We start from the raw sequence: 24,445 nt of genomic DNA on the forward strand, positions 1-24,445 counted from the left end.
GTTTTCACAAATCTTTTCGTCAACTTTGGAGACCAGATCGTCAGTCACAATGCTCGGACGTCCACTCTTCTCTTTATCGTGAACGTTTGTTCGGCCATTATTAAACTGAATGCACCACTTCCTGACAGAACTTTCATTCATTACCTTGTTCCTGTACACTTCACACAGTTCCCGATGAATTTCGATTGGTTTTAAGTTATTTGCCAACAAAAAATGAATCGCAGACCACACCTCACAACTGGCGGGATTTTCGACTGCAGCACACATTTCAAATTTGTATATAAAAAAAAGGGGCAGTGCAGAGATGTTCCCATTGTCACCGCTGGATGCTGACTGAGGTGCCGAGCACCAGCACACCAATATATATGCGATTGGCATGCACCTGGCGGAAACATACCTTACTTTCTGAATAGCCCTCGTATGTAATTAGTATTTTGGTTAAGTCTCACTAGTGTATGTCCTTGAAAAATGTTGGGATAATGTACTGTACCCTTAATGCACATCAGCTGCCTTTTTACAGTCTATTCTACATAAAAAGTATTGCTTTGATTTTAAACAAATAGAATTATGAATATCGTTATTCCAGTTATATCAATCTAGATCAATTTAAAAAAAAAAAGAAAAAAAAAGTAAATAAGATCACATAAAGGTAGATAAGATATAAGGTCATATAAAGGTCAGTAAACCATGCCATTAATAATACATGCACATTGTGCATTATATATATATTATTCATAATTAATTTTCATACATGTCGGTAAAATAAACTGTATGAGTGACCGCAGATCATGTATAGCAGTTATCACTTTTTGGCTTTTTCATTTATCTACATGGTTTTATAAATTAAATAAATGCATAAGTACCTTCTCTGCAGAGTCAAATTTCATTGCCAAGTCTACCATCTAGATCAGTGATTCTCAACCATTTTAGCACCACCACCCCCAAAAAGTATATAACGAATATTTTGTGAACCCCCCTTAATCCCAACTAAATGAAACCTAATAGAAAACTATTTAGCTGCATTGATAGCGATGGATATGGACATGCATGTATGAAGTGTACAAACATGAATAATTTACAGGTTCCAACTTGATGTGTACATGCTCCTTGTAATTTGGTCTGCTTGCACAATATTCACTGTAAGATTGTCATGTTCGAATATTCAGATGATATGTTTGAACACATTGCGCTTTCAGTAGTATAAAGGAGGCATAAGGAATTGCAGAATGTCAGTTTAGTTTCGAATACGAAGCGTGCATCTGGTGCCTTTATTTAAGTTTTTAAAAGTGTAGTTTCACTGAAAATAATAATAATTGAGGTTTAGTACGCAGGCAAATGGTGTAACTGTTTTTTCCAATTATATTCTTATGCAAAATGAATAAATTTGTGCAACAAGCTTATATTTGTAAATCAAACTATACTGATAAAAGAACACTTGAATCCTCTTATCTCATAACATTAAGAGTAGCTATGATGTCCAAACCCCATACAATCACAGAAAACCTCATACTGTCTGACGCATATGATCAGTGTTTGAATAATGTGAAAGAGGCAAAAGAATTTTAAAAAATCCTGCTTTCTAAAGACATACACAGCTGCCAATGTTCACGATCAGAATACACAAGTGAGTTTAAGTGAAATTTTTGAGTTTAAGTGAATTTCAATTTGATGAATCAACAGATGTGCCAAACATTTCCCAGTTCTTGTTTTGTGAGATATGAATGCGACAGGGACAGATAAATCAAAGAAAATATGTTGTTTTGCAAATCAATACCTAGTCATGCAAGAGGACAATTCTTTTTAATGTTTTTTATGAAGTTACTACAAACTATAACATAGACTGAACAAAATGTAATCATGGTGCTAAGGTGATAACAGGAAAGAGCAGTGGATTTATGAAAAAATTAAAAGATCCTCTTACACAAAGGGTGGAATGCACAAACTGCTTCCTTCATAGACATAATCTTGCCACAAAGAATATGCGAGAAAATCTCAAACAATTCTTTGTAAAGCTGTAAAAATGGTTAATTTTATTACAGGTCAACCATTACAGAATAGACTGTTTGCTAACTATGCAATGAAATGGGCAAAAAAAAATTCTTTTCCATACAGAAGTCAGATGGTTATCCTGGGAGAAAGTGTTAGCATGGTTATTGGAATTGCAAGATGAATTAATATTTTTTCAGGAAAAACAAATGTCATTCTCAATGTTTTTACAGAATAATGAGCATATGTTGCTGTTGGCTAACTTAGCTTATGTATTTTTGTATTTTAACGACTTGAATGTGAATTTAGAAGGATATAATAAAACCATTTTATTAATGACAAAGTTCATGGTTTCATTAAGAAACTTGATATCTGGATTATTCGCCTTCAATGCAAAAATTTTGTTGTTTCCACTCACTTCCAATTACACTGAGAAAAATTTGGTTGCAGAAAACACTCTATTCACCACAGTTTGGATGGATAACATGAAGATGCATTTACATGAGCTAAAAATTCAGTTGGTGGAGTATTTACAGGAAGATAAAGTGATTTCTTGAATGATGGGTACTGAATCAATTTAAAGAAAACGTTGTTACAGCTGCTAAGTTACCAGTTGAGATTCACGACTAGCTCACTGAAAAGTCTGCCAATAAAATGTTACAACTGCAATTCACATCCTGAAGATTTAGATACATTTGGCTTGCTCGTTAAAAGTAAAGATGGAGATTTAGTCACAGAAGCATTGAAAATACTAATCCCTTTCACTACGTCTTCTGTTAAGTTTTTCATCAATGGTTGCGTTAAAAAAAAAATATAGGTATTGTCTTTCATCACTTGAAAGCAATTCGTCTTAGTGTGTTTCTAACATAGATCCACGTATTGAGAAACTTTAAAATGAAAAACAAATGCAACCATCTCATAAATCTATTTTCTTTACTTGTGTACTTATAAATGTAAGTAAAATGTTTATAAAAAATGATTTTTTCTCATAAAATGATTTCATTATTGTTTACATGTAACATTGTAGGCTAATTTCGCAACTTTAATATTAAATATTAATATTACCGTGACCCCCAAGTTGAGTAACACTGATCTAGATGTTATGCATTAATTACATTACAAAAATAACAAAATAAAATTATAACTTAGCCTTGTCCAAATGCAAAATAAATTATAACAGAAATATATATGTTTTTATGTACAATATTTCTAAATAAATTTGTAAAAAATTCAATTTTTTTTTAATACTGTAAAACAAGATTAATTATATATGTTATAAGATAATAGTATTTATAAGAAAAATTTATAAATAAAAATGCGCAAATTTTATCCGATACAACTGAACTATATTGATCAATCAGAAAATGAAATCACTTCAACTGTTTATGCTAAATATAGTAAATTTTGAAGAAAAAATTATATATTAACTATAATTCGTATTTCACAGGAATAAGCTAAGCAATGTTGAATAACAAATGTGTCCCGTTATGTACATTGCTAGAATTCAGTTCACCCGGCGAAGAACCAATTAGAGAATGAACCCATAACTGAAAAGCTGAACAATCACTACAACAAAAGCTTTACAAACTTAAGGCTAATTAAAGATTAATAAAACTTACAATATCGAGGTGAACTTGACATGCATCCATAGTAGTAAGAAGCTCACAAACATTATCTTTAAAATCTAATAAATCAACAAATGTATAATAATACAGTGATAATGACTTTATTATTTCTGCTCTAATATGATGAATAGCTTGAAGCTGAAAAAAATAATAACAGTTAAAGAAAATTATTGAAAACATCTTATAATCTGACATAAAACACTTATAACAATTCTACTACTACAGTTGACTGAAACATAATATTATTCAAATCAATGAATCCAAATAAGCAGTAAAATGTACCAAAATTAAAAACCTGCAATTATAAAAGCTGCATTAGCATATCAAATCCTTCCATGAAATGGGAAATTTTTCTATTTGCCCACACATAGCACAGGTATGGTATTCCATAAAGTTGTATTTCTATTTTTTTATTTTGCTCATTTACATTATTCAAATTTGTCATAGTGAATAATATATTTCTTATTTTTTTAAAATAATAATACATATTTATTGATTTTCAGTGTTTCATCACTGAAAGCGATTTCAGGATTAGTTATATTATTTTATATTAAGAAATGTTTTATTGTTTAAAAAAAAAGAAGAAAGAAACCTCTTTACACATTAGGAAAATGGTGACACCACATGAAAAACCTAATAACCTTAAAAGAAAGCAAAACTAAATTTACACTTTAACTAAATATTACATAAAATGCAGGTTTGCTAGCTAGTCATCTAGTCGATTAAACACTGTGTGGTCATAAATGTTAAGCAGTCTTTGTTTTAACTGTGCGATCATAACAGTTAAGGAATCATTCTTTTTTCTATTCTCTATACAGGTTCCTGCTCATTATGGTCATCTACAGCTGCTTCTAAAAGGCATGCAAGTCCTGTGTGAGAGATACCTTAATATATTTACAGAAAGGCAATACGCTTAAGCAGTACAGTGTTCTTATCTGCTCTGTAGTACGTTTTAGCTGTACTTCCTCCTTAACTTTAGACACTACTAACTACCACACCAAAGCACTGCCATCACACTTCCATAGATGCGCATTCAGACTGCTTCTTACTTAATCACACTAACAGCCTCTCTCCTATTTGTGACCTAAGATGTTTCCTGTTCCACAGTTAGGTTTACAATCCATAAGACAGGGTTGATGGAGATCGTGGATACCGGTGTTCTTCGATGGTTGAGTTTCAATTAACCACACATCTCAGGAATGGTCGAACTGAGAGTGTACAAGACTACACTTCATTTACACTCATACATATCATCCTCATTCATCCTCTGAAGTAATACCTGAATGGTAATTCCCAGAGGCTAAATAGGAAAAAAAAAGGACAGGGCTGATGGGTACTGTTCACATAACTAAGCCCTACTTAACCCTCCTGTGTGAAGCCCAATTTATAAATTAACAAATGCAAAAGAAATAAATTTAATTAGTAACCTAACATTCTCAAACAAGTAAAAAAATAAAATGTTACTTCATGTACAACTTGTGATTTATACAACTTTACTTACAACAATTTCCGTTTTTTAGTTTAATCAAATAGCTGTTTAGTAGTTTTAATATTTTCTCTAAATAATAAATAAGAAATTGTTTGATCAATATTATACATTAATTCAAATAATGCTCTGCAATAATCGTTACATACCCCTTTTGGATCCACATTTGGAAATCTTCTTGTTATATACTTTATGTAAGAGTCAAGATTCTTATCAGAAAGAAAACCAGGCTTTGATTTTGCATCTCCACAAGCCTACAAAATACACACAAAAAAAAAAACAAGAATAAAATATGATTATGAAAATTGAAATACAACAATTACATAATTTACAAATAAACATATGTTCCACAGGTAATGTATAACAGCAAAAGGTTTATAAGATTGTTATTTATTTACATAGAAAGATAGTTTTTTTTACAGGAAAAAAATAGTTTTATATACCAGAGTAAGTTTGTTTTGATGTGCACTCCATTAATTACTTTACAGATATCAAACAGGTATTCAGTTTTAGTCTAAATTCCCTCAATAACATAAACAGTAATAGTCACAACAGCACTGGTTTTAAGATTTGCCAAGTTTTCTGCATGACAACTTGTTTGTGAGTACACTATGATTTTAATGTATACCAAAAGAAAAAGTCCAATAATGTTACATCTGAACCTCTAGCAAGCAAACCTCCAATGCATTGATCCTCTCCTACTGATGATATATCACCAAATTTTTCATTCAGTCCATCTTAACATTTAAATTGAAATGTGATGTTGCTCCATCATGTGAGAATATAATATGGAAATTAATTTCCTTCTTAATTCACACAATTTATGGAGGAAAAAGTGCTCCATCATATCGTATCTACCAGTTACTTGTGACAATGAAAAAATGGACTAACATTCACATTATAATTCACACCATAAAATCTGAGAGACGGTCAGTGATCGGTGTCTGTGACCCATACTCCAATATCTGACCAGCTTGTTCAAATGACAAAAATTTAGTTGTTACGCTGACCAACATAACCACCGATGTAAAACAGTTTCATAAGCATACTAACAGAAAAGTCTACATGTTTCAGGTTATCTTAACATTTAATTTTATGAAGTGATTTTGCAACTACTTTATGGACATCAATATACAAAGTGTTCTTAAGAAATGTGTACATGAAATAGTGTTATAGATAGAGTGTATTTGTTTACAATTCCATTTATTTGTGTTCATAATTACATGTTTAATGTTAATATTTTTTTTTCTTTTTTTAATTTTGTCTAGGATCAGATTTTGTTAATATTATTTTTGTTAATGCATTCATTAACTTTGTTATGCAGTAATTCATTATGTAGTCATTATATAGAATGATTGTAGGTACCATTTTCTACTTCAGTGTAGGTTACTGACAACAACCAAGTACACTTTTTCTACTAAACATGGAAGCAGAACCTAGTGTTGTTTCTTAGGAATAAATCTTTCTTAGTTGTTTTGTAGCTGAATGCAACCACAGATATACACTTCCTTTTTACAATGAACTACAGACCGTATTTCTTTTCTGTAATCTGAGTTTATGGAGTAATTTGGTTCATAATGAAAAAATATCTTATAAAAAAGGAATATCAGAGTTATGAACAATATCGGCAGCAGGCCCATCAAGCAGCCTTATCCCAAGGACTATTTAAGATCTTGCCTCGCTCTCTGTACTTAACATTTATCTGTTGGCTCTCTTTAAACATTTCATTTTTTCATATGTAAAATCTCTCACTAAATGTTTATAGATGTAGGTTCATAAAAACATTTTTACCAATTTTTAAATAAACAATGTACTCAAAATGTTTTGTTTATTATAAGAAAACTGGTATTTATCTATAATCTAAAATACTTATATAGTTATGTATGATTTTTATGTACAGACTTAAATTTTAATAGAACTGAAAAATACACAAAGTTGTACAACATTTATATCTAATGCTGGTTTTCACAAATTTGAAATAACCAGATATTTTGTCATACCTTACTTAATTTCAAATATAAGAGTCAAATGTAAAATAAAATTAAAGAGGATAACTTATAAGAATAAACTGAATGAGTTTTCATCTTGAACATATTAACTACGAAAAATCAGGGAAGTTGATGATATTTTTTTAAAAGTAAAAGAAGAAAAAAGAAATAATTAAAAATCTTCAGTCACCCAAATATTTGCCGGATCATAATAAAAAACTTAGGGATAATTAAATAGGTTTAAACAAATATAAGTGACATTTTCCTCAAAAAGCTGCAGTATATTTTTCAATATATTTGAAAAACAGACATTAATTTCTTTTTTCACTTCCACGATAAAATAGATTTTTAAATTTTTGTAACATTTTCTTTTCAATGCAACTAAACACATTACCAAATTCTCATCCATCCCATGTTTTTTTTTCTATTTTGTTGTAATCTATTTCTTCTATATTATAGTCTGATATATATTTATATATCATTGATATATATTTATATACCGTTAAAATTTTGTTCAATAACTTTTTTTTGAGAATCCTGTTCATTTCACAATAAATGAGCACTAAACAAATGAAATCTGAAGGAAAGAAAGAACAAATAAAATATGTGATTTTTACTTTTAAAAATAAAATATCTAAATTATAAATCCAGTTCTAATAACATACTGAACATAAACATGCATGTAACAATCAGTTTTTATATTAACATAAACATACATTTTCTGATAATGTAACAAAGTTATCAGACACTTAAACTGTTATTAAATCACAATTAAATTATACCCTTAACATACAACTTTTATCCGAGTAGGGAAAGATGAAAGTGAAGTGGTTACAATGAATACAAGTACATCAAAATTAATTAAAATCAATGCTGTTACAATTGATAATGCAAATTCAAATTTGTTTAAATTTTGAGAATCAAAAATTATGTAATAGAGTTGTTACTCATCACTCAATATCTGCAAATGTGTCATTTCCTGACCGATTGAAAAATATGTTTGTACAAATACAGCCTTGATACTATTATTTTTATAGAGATTAATTTGCTGAAAAATAATGATAATAAGAAAATGAATAATAAATATACAAACCCAGTAGATTTAGACAATATGTAAGTAAACTAACTAGAGTAAGAAAAGATACATATATAAAGTTTGAAGAGAATTCTTTTCTATTGCCATTTTATTTTTCATTACTGTGTTTTCTTCATCAGTAAAAATTAACTGACTTTCAGGTAATTACAATCATTAATCTTGATGAGTTTGAGCAAAAATCACTCTACAACACACAGAGGAAGTAAGTATTTTTACAAGTGACGTTCACTGTGGATGACTATGATGTTCGTTGACTGTTTTCATTAAAGAAGAAAATAATTTTTTTAACTTAAAATAAGAATGTATCTGTTGAAAATGTATCACAACTTGCTTGCTCATCAACCTTCAATATCTTAAAATACTGATAAATCTAAAGCTGTATCATCATAAAAACAATATAGTAAACCGCTAACATCCAGATAAGTTATTTACTTTAATCAAAATTAATACAGAATCAGTATTCCTATAAAAGATTGTGAACTGATTCCAGTCTTTCTATTTGCTTCTTCATCAATGAGAGAATAATTTGTATTTTTAGATGGTTTGTAAATAGTTTATTTGGAATTGACTGTCATTTGTTTTTTTAAAAATATAAATGAAGAATGCCGATAAGTTTTTCTGATTTATCATTCCCATTCTTCTGCATGACTTTAAAAAATATATGCTAGATGTATAAGCAAATCTATCTGGACTGGAATCTGTACTGATTTTTTTTTAAATTATTTATTTTTTCCAGGAATTTAGGATAACACTTTGATGCATAAATTTTAAAGAGTAATTAAGACTCACCAGAGCTGTGGACCAAACATTTTACACAGCTAACAGGCAGTAAAAGTCTCCCCGACACAGACCATACAGCATCTAAAGGTCCCCATGTCTTTAGCATGGATACAGTAAACGACTAGCATAAATCAACTGCATCACAGAAAGGAAGGGATCAAGGTTTAAAAAATAGGTATAGTAAAAAAGGGACATCTAACTACATTAGGAGCCACAAAATGAAACAAACAATCCTATCTAAAAGAGTGCTTTAAGGCCCTCTTCAGATTGTGGCCATCTATCCAATAATATAAATGGGCATGGTGAACCCTCAAAATTTGAGTCAAATAAACTGTTAATATTGAAATTTAAAAGTGAAAGTTTAATTTTATTCTGCAGCTAAAAGAGTATGTTTACAGTTTTTAAAGTTCAGGTGAGGATGTCAACACACTGCAGGATTAATTAACAAGGAAAAAATTTATACATCACAAATAGTCAATAAGACGTTATCAGTAATAGGGTTGCTACTAAAAACAGCAACAGTGTCTTACATATTTGTCTGACTGCACTCAAAGCAGGCAACAAAAGTGATTAGTGTCTACAGATAGAAACTGTTCTTGGATTATGCAATATTAGGTAACAGAATTGCTACAAAGGACAAAACAATATTCAGATTAAAATGGTCATACAAATTATGTAAATAAATTGCAGCTGTAAAATGTAATGACATAAAGTACTCTTCACCAGTTCTGGAAAATTACTTCATCAGTGCTGCAGTAACGCATCAGTATGATATATCACTATATAATTCATGACCCAGTGGCCACACCCATAAAATAGTTACTTTAATTGATCATGAACATACTGTGCTCAGTTTGAAGGAAAATAAGAATTCTGAAAAAAAAAACAAATGCAAATGTCCCAATTCATCTGAGAAACCTACGATAGATTGAATATAAGTCATACAACTTTTCCTTTTTAAGTATAATACTACGGCAAGATCTATTTAAGTGGTCATTCTTCATTCTCAACAAAAGAAGACATTCTACAAATATCATTTAAATCAAATGGAGAAACGTAATATCAAAATTAAACTGAAATTATGCAAACCGTAATTAAAATGTATAAAGTGCCTTCTGCCATTGTTACAGGCTGATAGAGACAGTGCTTAGAAATAGCTAGTAGATTTCCTGTTATACTGCTAGCTACACTGTACACAGTATAGTGTTACTAACACTTATGATAATATCATTCACTAACATAGCTAAAAATGTATCATATTTTATAAAATTTATTGAAAATTATAATCTGCAGTATTTACTGATGATCATATGTCAAAATTCAAACCTTGCAGTATACCCAGCTTTAAAATTAGTAATTTAACAGCAATCACGAAACTTTACCAAACTTTGATAAAATTAAATTATTCCAATAATTTACTAATTAAAATGAACTTAAAAAACTGTGAAGTACTCAATCGAATTAAGCCTCAAGTATATTTTTGTTATCCATTTTCTTTTAATTATAGTTATTATCATATATAAGTAAACAGTTTATTATGATAATTTACTAGTATATTTTCATAATTTTGTTAATGTAATAAATACAATTAAGAAATTGCTAGCTAACCTTTCCATTTCTGATGCCATGCTAACAAAACAAAGAATTACACTGCACTTTTATTGAATAAACAAAATTTAACAATTATGAAAATATATTTCATGTAGGCCATTTACTCTGAAATTGTTACAAACATGCAATTCAAGCAAAATTATAAGAAGGGTGTATATTTTTCTACTTCATATTTTCAACCCCTTGAAAAATGAATAGTCTCATGATAAGTAATACATATAGATGAATTCAACAGACTTAATTAGCTTAACTGTTTTGCAGTTTTCTGAAAACAAGCAATTTCCAACTTCAAGAACATGTTACTGTTTTACAGGGAAAATTTTGGACAAATATAGTTTGATAAAACTACGTATTTACATTATTTTGAGCTCAACTGGATTTCTGTTCAAAAAAAAAGAAGAAAAATGTTCAAATATTCCATACAAAAATTTTCAGACCTACTTTTCTGATGGAGTTTAGTTCCCCTACCCCCAAAGAATTACTATTTAGTATTCCCCAAAGAATTACTATTGTATACATATTATTGACCCGATTTATTTTTTTTCTTTTCATGGATTTAAATTTTGATTAATTTTTTTCATTATTCAAAGAACGCCATAAATCATAAAAAGTTGCAAAAATATAACAATCCAGAACATATGACCGATAAGACAATAACTTGTTTCTTTTAAAGCAGGATGAAGTAGTACAACACTTTCAGCTTGGAAACTATAACAATTATAGATTGTAATCTATAATAAATGTAATCTATCATGCATAATTTTAATTACACTGTACATACGGACACACAACAAATCTATTTAATTATTTTTAACTTCCACCATCCATATATTCTCGTAATATCTCAATTTTTATTTTTTATAGGAAATAAATAATGCAACTATGTAATAAACAGATATACAAAACTCATATTCTAAACTAATACAAGTGATGTTAATGTACTGCGCTGAAGGTATGTATGGTCATCTCTTAATGGAGGTTCGGTAGAGAAGGAACAAATAAAATCTCTTTAAGCCTCTTTTCAGCTACCTAGACTGTTACCTGATGCTTTTTGGGATATTAAACAAGGAGAATTATCCCAACTACCAAATTTTTAAAAGCATAATTGTTTGGTAATTAATTCTACTTAAGATGTGTTTGTGTTTGGACACATCCTAAAAATGTGTTGTAACTGATTACCTAACTTAATTGATTGAAGAAAATGTTTTCCAACTTGTGTTATTTTCTTGTCCTTCTTAGGAAAAAAACTGATAGAAAGAATGGATCTCTGGAAATTAAATAAGTGTAATAAAGTGAATAAAAATATATACACTGCTTACAAATTTCTACTTATTATTAAATAATATAAAAATAAATAATAGTTTATTTTAACAAAAATATATTAGACAAGACAAAATACAAATTACTAATAAAATTTATTAGTACTTTAATAGAAGAGATACATATCTTTTACCATTGTTCAATTTGCTTTTATAAAACTTTCAAGATCCAAATATGGCTAGTAAGAACTGCAATAAAAAAGTACAACACATTATTTAAAACCAGCTGGAACTTGTATTTTCTGAGTAGTTAATTTATCTGACACTACTGGAACTCTCTTACTAGAGTGTGAATTCTTCATAATATATGCCTGAGAGTCCTCAGAAGGTATACTTCTGCTAGTGATTATTCTGAATTAGATGCATTAGAAATGGTCTTAAGCTATTCAACTCTTAATGAAATTAAGGCTGTATATATTTTTATGAGGGAATGCCTACAATCAATTCTTATTTCTTGAACCATAAATTCTTCCTTGGATTGGAACCATGAAATTGAGTTGGCCACTGCAAATGACTATATCAGAAAAAATTTGTTAACTTGATTTCATTTCTAGAGTTATATAAAAAGTATAATTCTGAGCAATGTCTTGATCAGCTTCAATTTTGTTCACACTTCAATTTACCATAGTAGATATACTTAGAATCAGGAAAACACAAGATCTAAATGTCAGAAAGCAGATTTGGATAGTGGGAGACCCATGCAAGGTCAGAGTCCATGCCACATTATGAGTACTCTAGTCAATTAGCTATCAGTTTTATGAGTTACTGAGACCTGTTCAGATTCAGATGCTAATCTGTTCTGTGGTGAGAGGTTAAGATTACAGTTAAGAGTTAAGATTAGACTTTTGTGGATAGAGGTTGGGGTTAAATTACCAAGGTATGGCAATATTCGACACTTGGCAGAATTTATATACAAACAAAAATATAGTCACTACAGAGAGAAACTACACCATGTTCCATGACATTACTTATCTATATGACAGATAATCACCATCAGTAATCTTCAACAACTTACTCCGAGTCCACTCTGACAACTATTAAGATTAGTTTATTAGTTAGATTAGAGAATTTCTCTCTATAAAATTCTAATGTCAAGTTTAACCCTAACCTCTCTCCATAGAATGAATTAGCATCTGAACAAGTCACATAACTCATAAAACTGATTGCTAATTTACTAAAGTACTGATGCTAGAGCGGACTTTGACCTTGCATGAATCACCCAATGTTCAAACCTGCTTTCCAACATTTAGATTTTGTGTTTTCCTGATCCTAAGCATATCTATTGTGGTATATTAAAGTACGAAAAATTTTTAAGACGATCAAGTAATTGTTAAGAATTAGCAAAACCTTAACTAGTAACTGAAATGAATATCTTTAAAACAGGGTACTAATGCTCCTAAAATTTAAATCTAGATATCATAAGAAAGGTCTACTGGAAGTTATTTACATCAAATGAAAATTACTTATAAATATTCTAAATCTTAAAATAACTAGTTTCTGTTTACAAATCAATTTAAAAACATTAACTAATTTATCATTCTGATAATCTAGAAATGATAGCCCATTTGGAAGGTGTGAAAACAAGAGATCAGTCATTTTAAGGAACAAATAGAAAATAAAATCCAAGCTATAAAACCACACATTCATAAAGGCAGCTGCATAATAAAAGTGATAGCTGGATTAGATTACACAATATATTAATAAGAAAAGGTTTCCACTACGATAACACAATTAGTAAAGTTTGAACGTTACGGGTGATTCATTTAAATTTATTTTTGGTTTTCATCACAGTTCAAAATAATGTATTCGCAACATATTTACTAATCCTTCAATTAAAATCTTCAAACAGCAATTCAAGGAATTTTAATTTCTTTCACTTCATGTCAAAAAATTTCTAATTCAGCTATACGTATAAAATGAAAATTACTTGTCTATGGTCAGTTAAACATAATAGGAGCAAACAATTTTTTTCATTGCATAATTGATTAATATCAATTAAATACAACCATAATGATTATCATTCAATTAATTTAATAATTATATTTAATTATAATTAAATAATAGTTTCGGACAATAAATTTCTAACGTTTTTCTGTTTACAGTACAAGCCGCTTAAAAATCGTCTGATCGGCCTAATACACATACATTTGTGACAGAATAACGATAATATGGTCACTACTAAAGGTTCTGTTCATGAAAACAAGTATTTTATGATACTGATCATTACGTCATTATAGCAATAATCCTGAAAAAACCAAAAAATTAAGAAACGCTAACGAACCTTCTTTATATTGTAAATTCTAGTCAGCATCCCAATTCCTCTATCATTGATAAGACAAAGTTTCTCGGCCAGCTTCTGCTGAGTAGGAACAAGAGGTCTTGCCATGTTCATTAAACGGAAATTGCAACCGTTATTTATCCAAACTTCATAAAAACAATCAGAGGATTAGCTTTTTAACTACTTTTAAAAGTCTCACTGGAGTGTTATAGTTCATTATCCTTATCACAAAAACAACAGAAAAAAACAAATGCCAAATATAACATGTAATAACACACGCACAAAACTCGAACAACATAACCCAACAACACAATGACTTAATACACCCAGAGTACTACCGATTCTCTCCGAAAACACAGTGCTACCAATGTAGCACTATAAAAAACAGTACCTACTATTTGTTTACTCTCAGTTAATATAATACTACATCCATAAACTCGTAAAGGTAAGAATAGTATCCTAGCATATGTTCACTTGTTTTTCATATACATGAATGATTTTTTTCTGAGGTAATATTAAATTAAAAGAAAACTTTTTATAAAGATCGGGAATGGACAATAAAAGTTTGTAATGCAGCGTGCAGTGACAATGCTTTTACAGTAAATTATTAAGGTAATGTAACTTAATTTACACTAAAAAAAATAAGAAACAGATAAAACAAAAGTGCGTATTCAGAATTCCAAACTGATAACAAATATATAAGATTTAATACATGAAGTTTCAATGAGATACCTATTTTTTTATGTGATTCATCCCGTTTGTTTCAGCCGTAACAAAAATAGCAACGTTCCTAGTGAAAAAATAAAAAAAGATATCTGCCTAAAATCGGTATCCTCTGACTGCAGTAGGTATATCTTAAAATTCTGTTCGACAGTGTATTATTCCGCTGTCATAAATATGAACGGACTATAGAAATGGCGTATTTTTTAAATAGGATCTTATGAGTCATATATTTATTTGTTTGCTCATGTATCACACGTAGTACAGCACAAATATTCTGATATAGCGGGTGGCGTTAGCTGGACATTTTGCGTGCGAGAGAGATAGATTGATGGACGGGTGGAACAGTTAGATAGTCAATCCTTTACGAAAACATCTCGTATAGCCCCGTATACTTACATAGACGCAGTACATTGTCAGGATAGTTAATAACACGGTAAGCCAACCTCAGCCTATGTGCACAGCAATACACCCTATGCTCTGTCCGCTATACACCCAAAGAGATTGAGGGCTTCTATTTCTCTCAGCTCGGTTAACATTATTAACGTCCTCATGTTTTATTCGTTCAACTAAACATAAAGATTTTAAACAAATGAATAGTCATTGAAAAATTATAAATGATAATTCTTGTAATTATTTTAGTTATTGTAGAAAAATAAATTCAACCTTTTTTTTTCTGTTGACCAACCAGTGGAATGCAATTTCATTATTAAAATTAATTTTCAAACATTTTTTAAAACATATTCTTTCTGCCTACTTTCTAAGCTTATTCAAGTAAATTTATTGGATGTAAAGTCATTTGCACCCACGTACAAATTAACTCTCAAATTGTTTCTCTAGTCCTCGCAAATTTTGGGGGTTTTGAACTAACAGTTTCCCGGTTCTTTTAAATTAATATGTAACTAATATTTTGAAAAAGATTAATTTTTTTTATCGTGATTCTTCTTGCCTCCTCTATGAATCATGAGACCTTTCCTTGGTAAGGGGGTATGAGTGTTCAGTGATACAGAGTCGCTGGACCGAAGGTGCAACCATATCGGAGAGGTATCTGTTGAGAGCCAGACTAAGGAATGATTCCTGAAAGAGGGCAGCAGCTCTTTCAGTAGTTGTTAAGGGAGTAAGTCAGGACGACTTAAACGGCCATATCAACAGCACTCAGTCCTCTGAGTACTGCACAGCTGAAAGCAATGGAAAACTACAGCTGCTTTTTTTCCAAGAAAATGTAGCTCTCTGCATTTTCATATAGCAATGATGGAGGTGCCTTCCTTGGTAAAATATTCCGGAGGTAAACTAGTCCCCCGTTCGGATCTCCGGTTGGGGACTACTAAGAAAGGAGTCACCAGAAAATTAAAAAATAACGTTCTACGAGTCGGAGCGTGGAATGTTAGAAGTTTAAAAAAGGTTGGTAGGTATATATTAGAAAATGTAAAAAGGGAAATGGATAGGATAAATGTAGATGTAGTAGGAATTAGTGAGGTTTGGTGGGAAGAGGAAGGCGACTTTTGGTCAGGTGATTTTAGAATAATTAACTCAGCTTCAAATAATGGGCAGGCAGGAGTAGGATTCGTAATGAACAAGAAGATAGGGAAGAGAGTATTTATTTCAAAATGCATAGCGATAGAATCATTGTAATAAGGATTAAATCAAAACCTAAACCGACAACGATTGTTAACATCTATATGACAAGCGCCCATGATGATGATGAGGTAGAGTGTGTATACGAAGAGATTGATGAAGCAATTAAACACGTAAAAGGAGATAATTTAATAATAGTTGGAGATTGGAATGCAAGCATTGGAAAAGGCAAGGAAGGAAATATAGTGGATGAATACGGGCTGGGCAAAAGGAATGAAAGAGGGGACCTACTTATAGAGTTTTGCACGAAGTGTAATTTAGTAATTGCCAACACCCAATTTAAAAATCATAATAGAAGAATATACACTTGGAAAAAGCCAGGCGATACTGCAAGGTATCAGATAGATTATATCATGGTTAAGCAAAGATTTAGAAATCAACTCGTTGATTGCAAAACTTACCCAGGAGCGGACATTGATAGCGACCATAATTTAGTGATAATGAAATGTAGATTGGGGTTTAAAAACCTGAAGAAAAGGTGTCAAATGAATCGGTGGAATTTAGAGAAGCTTGAGGAAGAGGAGGTAAAGAAGATTTTTGAGGAGGACATCGCAAGAGGTCTGAGTAAAAAAGATAAGGTAGAAAATGTAGAAGAAGAATGGGAGAATGTTAAAAAGGAAATTCTTAAATCACCAGAAGCAAACTTAGGCGGAACAAAAAGAATTGGTAGAAAACCTTCGGTTTCAGACGATATATTGCAGCTGATGGATGAACGTAGAAAATATAAGAATGCTAGTAATGAAGAAAGTAAAAGGAATTACCGACAATTAAGAAATGCTATAAACAGGAAGTGCAAACTAGCGAAAGAAGAGTGGATTAAAGAAAAGTGGAAAGAGAAAAGAACATTGGTAAAATAGATGGAGCGTACAGGAAAGTTTAAAAAATTTTGGGATACATAAATTAAAATCTAATATTGTGTTAAACAAAGATGGTACACCGATTTATAATATGAAAGGTAAAGTCGATAGGTGGGTGGAATATATTGAAGAGTTATACGGAGGAAATGAATTAGAAAATGGTGTTATAGAGGAAGAAGAGAAAGTTGAAGAGGATGAAATGGGAGAAACAATACTGAGATCTGAATTTAAAGAGCATTAAAAGATTTGAATGGCAGAAAAGCTCCTGGAATAGACGGAATACCTGTAGAATTACTGCGCAGTGCAGGTGAGGAAGCAATTGACAGATTATACAAACTGGTGTGTAATATTTATGAAAAGGGGGAAGCTCCGTCAGACTTCAAAAAAAGTGTGATAGTCATGATACCAAAGAAAGCAGGGGCAGATAAATGTGAAGAATACAGAACAATTAGTTTTACTAGCCATGCATAAAAAATCTTAACTAGAATTCTATACAGAAGAATTGAGAGGAGAGTGGAAGAAGTGTTAGGAGAAGACCAATTTGGTTTCAGGAAAAGTATAGGGACAAGGGAAGCAATTTTAGGCCTCAGATTAATAGTGGAAGGAAGATTAATGAAAAACAAACCAACATACTTGGCATTTATAGATCTAGAAAAGGCATTCGATAACGTAGACTGGAATAAAATGTTCAACATTTAAAAAAAATTAGGGTTCAAATACAGAGATAGAAGAACAATTGCTAACATTTACAGGAACCAAACAGCAACAGTAATAATTGAAGAACATAAGAAAGAAGCCCTAATAAGAAAGGGAGTCCGACAAGGATGTTCCCTATCTCCGTTACTTTTTAATCTTTACATGGAACTAGCAGTTAATGATGTTAAAGAACAATTTAGATTTAGGCCACGTTTGGAATATGTAAAACAAATTGTTAGGGATGTAGGATGTAGGGGGTATGCCAAAATGAAACGACTAGCACTAGATAGGGAATCTTGGAGAGCTGCATCAAACCAGTCAGATGACAAGACAAAAAAAAAGAAAAGATTCTTCTTGCTTTTTACTCTTTTAAAGAAATATGATATTATGTTAAACTTTGAATTAATACATTTTTTTTTCCAAATCAGTATAAAAACATAACATTCAATGCCACAATGAGTCTCATTCAACATCATTAAATTACTAGAACATTGTGATGGTATTAGTAGTTTTGCATTTTACTATAGTATTTAGATAATTACACTTACACATTTTTTGACGTCACCAACAAAATACAAAAAAAAAATACAAAAATAATTTTTATTTGACATACAAACAAAATTAAAAATAAGGGTACTCTTCACGAACATGTTTCCAAATATAAACAAACGGATTTTCACCATACAATTTGCGTTACATAAACTCAAACATTTACAACTGGAGTAGTACTCTGTGTGTGTGTCATATTGTTCATTATGCTATGCTTGGCTTTTTATCATGTGAATTCTATTTGATTTGTGCCTGCACCTGCTGTTGGGTTGATAAAATTTTCTGAATTGTTGATAATAGGATGCATGTATCCGAGATCAAAATGTTAATAAATGCCTTCCACAGATTAGATACAACAATGGACCCTTCCAAAATGTAATCTTTCAGCATTGATAAAAGTGTACTCCTGACCGATCTTTCACCGATAACCAGTGGTGACTTGCAGTTAAATTAGTGGGAGTGCTGTTCCAGAAAACTTTTTTCTGGGCCTTTTCAAGGCCATCGTTAAAGTTTTCTGTCATGGTAAAGAACCAAAAAAAATGAATCAAATAGAACAGCTGGAAGCAGGAATTCTACACTTTATCACATTCAAGAATATGTTACACAATTTTTAAGCACATTGTGCTTAAAAACCATATTTGCTTTAACCGAATAAATAATAAAATGTCAATACACATAATATGTTTTAGTATTAAACTTAATAAAATGTCTGCTTAAAAACAATATAGTCCAGTGGTGGTTAATTTAAATTTCTATGTACACAGAAACAAATACATAATTATTTTTTACTAATTACCTTTTCTTTCACCCATCCAGCGTGTTTTGGACACATTTGGCAATCAAACAACCCTTGATTTCTGCCATCTTCTGATCACTACTGAAAAAACAAGTAACCACCTTCATATTCCTTTTACTGACTAAACTAGAATTGGGAACGAACCCATAGATCCCATAGTTCCACACAAAGATTTTTGTATCTTTTACATAAACTGGGGGATGGTTACTGACACTGAGAAGGATTATATATTGTACAAGTATAAAGAAAGAATTAAAGGAAAAAGGACTCATTATATTAAACATTATCGATATCAACTGGAAATAGGGGATGCTGCATTTCCACAGCACCTACACGCAAGTCGCCACTGCTGATAACATGAAACAATGATTAGTACAAAACTCCTTCCCCAAATACCCACTGCTGCTGCACAACATGACCAACATTATATTTCTGATGCAATAATAAAGTCTTAGCAATTTCAACATGGATACCAGGGTCTCAATGGAGGTCTAAGCAAATGCTACTCACAAATATGGACAAAACGTTTTACATGCTAAGTAGTGCATGTGTTACATGTTAAGTAGTTTATGTAAGTTACATGTTACTTGCTAAGTAGTTTTACACTGCTAAGTAGTGAATTTTCACTGCCCAGTTGAAACTGTAAAAATTCTTAATAAACAAGAATTTTTACAGTTTCAACTTGGCAGTGAAAATTCAAAAAGACCTCACGTGTCAAAAATAAAAGAGTTGAAGAATTTGAGAAATGGACAGTTTTAATCCTTCAAAAAATGTGTCCACCCTGGATCCATACCCTTAACAGCCCTTTGAATCAGAGTAACAAAAATGCAGACCATCAAAAGACTTGCATTTTGGTTTTACATCCACATCGGTTTTTTATATGTTTTTAACTTTGCATGTCCGTTCTTTGAAAAATAAACCACGGTTTTGTAACCATTCCAAGCAGATTCCGTTATCTTTAGTAATCTAATACAAATTTCATAAACAAAATTGTTGAAATTCCTTAAGAAATCAACCATCAAAACTGTACTCATTTATGTAACAAAACTGACCAAAAAATATAAGAAATAACACAAAATAGGTTAAAAGATAGAGTGCAAAAATAAATAAGAAACAGATAACAATGTACAGTACAAAAGAATACAAAAATAGATAAGAAGTGGAAAATGGAGTACTGTAATACTTTAACGTAGACATTATCACTCTTAACAGACATCAGAAAAAACGTTAGGCATACTCATCTAAATAAGCGGCTTTACTATTAGTAGATGGAATTCTGTCTATAATCTTAATTTATTTGAATGTGTTAAAGATTGGAATTATTGGACTAATTTTACCAACATATAGAATTTTACACTCATGAGAACATGTTTTTGCTATTGGAATTACATAATCAGTGGATTTGTTCAAAGGATGTCTTGAAATTAACTTTTACTTAATTAAACTTTTCTTCTGGATGATTTTTCTTACGAAATTCACAAAATTTAACGTTTCACTTTATTCATTTTTCCCTTTTTCCTTTATCTTTTGTTCTCCATTTCCCTATTTCCCCTATCCCATACTTTCCCCTTCCCCATTTCCTAATTCCCCCATTTTATTTCTCCCTCTTTCTACTTTTTTATTTTTTACTTTTTCTCAATTTCTTTTTTCCCTATTCCCCTCTTTTCTTTTTTACCTTTATTCCTTTTTCCCACGCGTAAATCAGTCCAGTAGTTTTTTAGTTTATAGCGGCCACACATACGAACATTGCCTTTTATATACATAGAAGAAGCAAGTCTGTTTGTATATTTGTTTGTCTGTTTTGTAAATATTTCGACACCGACGCCACCTAGCGGATATAGTTTGGGCAAAAGTTTTTCTTTTCACGTAACTAATATGTATTCAGAATATGAGCCAAATCAGACCATAAATACTATTTTTCGAAATATCTCGACCCCAGCGCCACCTAGCGGGTCCAAACTAATTCAGAAACCTTCGCGGGTGTGCGCACAGCAACTCACCAAAGTTTTATCGCAATCGGATGAGTGGTGTAGGAACGATACGGGACAAACAAACAACATTTATATGCAGAGTTATCATAAAAGAATGGTGCGGATTCAGTAATTCATAGGAAGATTGTAGGGAAATTTCTAGATGTTATATTGGTATCCCTGAAAGCCTCCAACCTAAAAGTTTGTTTATCAGCAGTTGTAACCACAACGTCAGTTCTTGTATTGTTTTCTTGCGGTGAGTTTAGTGAGTTACTATGTTCTCGGATAAAGACAAAGCAAAGTGTGTTTTATTGATGGCTGAATTAAAATCTGTAATTTTAGTTCAACGTGCGTTTCGACGTGAATTCGGAAGAGATCCACCACACAAAAATAACATAACATTGGTTCAAACAGTTCGAAGAAACCGGTTCGGTTACGAAACAGAAATCAACCGGCAGACCAAGTGTACCGGACGAAACCGTTGAACAAATTAGACAATCGGCAATTAGAAGTCCATCCCCTGTCGAAGCGTCGAATTAGGTATTCCAAAATCAACAGTTCACAATGTTTTACATAAAAAACTGAAATTGCACGCTTATAAAATCAAGATACTGCAGGAATTGAAACCCGATGATGGTGTAAAACGTTACAATTTCGCTGTTGAAATGTCGGACAGAACAAGTGAAAACGAATCATTTTTAGACGATATAATTTTTACAGACGAAGCTACATTCCATGTGAATGGATGTGTTAACAGACACAATTCATGAATATGGGGCTCTGAAAACCCACACGCAATTATTGAGAAACAACGCGATTCGCCTAAAGTTAATGTTTGGTGTGGTGTAATGAAAAATCGTGTAATATGGCCTTTCTTCTTTGCTGAAAAAACAATTAATGGAGTTGCGTATCTTGACATGTTAACCGATTATTGCTTTCCTCAGCCGGATGAACTCAAAAACATTCATCGACTTCATTTCCAACAAGATGGTGCTCCCCCACACTTCAATGCATCAGTAACGGACGCTTTGAACGAAAAATTTGGAGATCGATATGATAGACCGGCAAGGACCCATACTTTGGCCTCCAAGGAGTCCAGACCTGACACCTTGCGATTTTTTCTTGCGGCGGTACATCAAAAGCGTTGTTTATACACAAAAAATTCGCGACCTAAACCACTTAAAAAACAGGATTAATGAAGCAATGACAACCATTAACAAAGAAATGTTAACTAATGTTTGTAGAGAAGTTGAGTATCGTTTGGACATTTGTCGAGCGACTAAGGGCGCACATATTGAAATTTATTAATTATGTAAAAAAATGTTTGAGACGACAAATTTGAAAAATAAAAAACATAAACTGTAAGTAGTTCTGTTTTAATTTAAACCATGTTCAAAACCGCACCATTCTTTTATGATAACTCTGTATATATAACATTGATTGACGTTTGCTTAGTTCAGGAAAATGTAGGCATAAAATGGTGATATCAATATAAAACATGTTTGCATGTTTCTCATTGAGTGTTTTTCAATTGTTATAAAAATATTTTAGCCGGAAGGTTAAAAAACTGGTGAACTGTTTCTAGGTTTAATTGAATGCAATATTTGGTGTATGTGAAATAATTAAACCTTAAATCTTGTCTGTTAAATCTTTGAATCAATACTTTGTGTTTTTAAATAACTTTGGCTATTTACAAGTATATTTTTGTAATTGCTATCTATCATACAGAAATTTATAATGTTATCTAACTTAAATTTAAATTATTTTCCATGTTTTACATCTGCAGTTGTGTTACATAAATTAGTAACTGTGTTGATGTGCTTTATAATTTTTTTCAAATCGTTACCCAATCCTAGACCCTCAGATCCTCTCAAAACAGTAGTATACATATTTTATGGTATTCCTTCCTTTTTTATCTAATTTTCTATTGACTATTGTATATCCTGGAAATTTTTACCTTTTTATTCTTCAAAAACTTTAGTTTAATCATTTTTATAACATAATTTAAACTTACTGATTACAATCTTCTTATTTGTATTTTTTTAAAAAATAAATCTCCTTTTACAATTTGTTCTTAATGGTTCATGAAATAATATCCTTATTAATTCAGTTTCTAGATTTTACATTTCTTTTAACACCTAATTCTTATCGAAAACTGTGCAGGTAACAGAACTTTCAATTTTTTTTGTAATGCCAAGTTCACAAACCCGACATGCACCTGGTCCACTAATTATTGTACTCACTTAATTTTACTTTAAACTGACAATCAAAATTACTGGATCTTCTTCGTTATCAGTCATCACAACTACCTTCCGATTTCGGCGAGACGCATTTATACTAGATTAATTAAAAATTATTAACAAAATATATCTGAAGTTTTTCGAAAATAAAATTTGGAAACAAAAGTAGAAATTTTTCAAGCCGCAGAGAATTAAATATAACTTTGAAATTGTGTTGTTTTTTGTTCAAAAAGGGTTAAAAAATGCGTAAACTTTTTTGGCCGAATAAAAACAGTAGAAACAAAGTAAAGTTGAAACGGAGAACTAGGGAGTGAATGACGCGGTTTAAGCTACTTCGAACCGTTAAGACAGAGCGCGTTGAGTTACAGCAAACGGTACGTTTGTGTTTATTAATCGGTCTGAGAATGTGTATATTAATTAAAAATAATCATTAGTACGCGGACGAATCGACATCAAAAAACAAATTTAATAACAGCGTCATTAAATGCTACGGAGACCAAAAAAATACTGTAATAATAATTACGTAAAACATAGTCCGAACTGCTACTATTGCGGACAAACAATGCGTCTGTCTAATTATTTTCACGGGGGTTACTGCATACCACCCGCTCTAATGCAAAATATTTAATCGCATTTTTATTCTTAAACGGACAATGATCCTTTTTCATCATTACAGATATTTTGTTACTGACATATGAAAACGAATGCACCTGAATTTTAATTTTTATAAGTGTTCATTTTTTATCGAAACAGCTTTAACTTAAAAAATAGCCAATATCTACACATCGTTGGTTCAAAAAGCCAGACCTAGTT

The 24,445-nt window shown here is 31.0% G+C and overlaps 1 protein-coding gene across 1 annotated transcript in view; it reads right to left on the reverse strand.

Moving 5' to 3' along the window:
* The window catches only part of Hem (Nck associated protein 1 Hem), a 106,614-nt gene extending 92,104 nt beyond the window's left edge, over positions 1 to 14,510 (reverse strand). The window contains exons 1-3 of the mRNA XM_075362164.1: positions 14,173 to 14,510; positions 5,247 to 5,351; positions 3,606 to 3,749 (exon numbers count right to left, since the gene is read on the reverse strand). Of these exons, the coding sequence (XP_075218279.1) occupies positions 3,606 to 3,749; positions 5,247 to 5,351; positions 14,173 to 14,283 (360 nt within the window). The 5' untranslated portion in view covers positions 14,284 to 14,510. The remainder of the gene's footprint in view (positions 1 to 3,605; positions 3,750 to 5,246; positions 5,352 to 14,172) is intronic.
* Positions 14,511 to 24,445: the final 9,935 nt, after the last annotated feature.

Source organism: Lycorma delicatula, chromosome 4 (assembly GCF_047948215.1).
Source record: "Lycorma delicatula isolate Av1 chromosome 4, ASM4794821v1, whole genome shotgun sequence".
Lineage (NCBI taxonomy): Eukaryota > Metazoa > Arthropoda > Insecta > Hemiptera > Fulgoridae > Lycorma > Lycorma delicatula.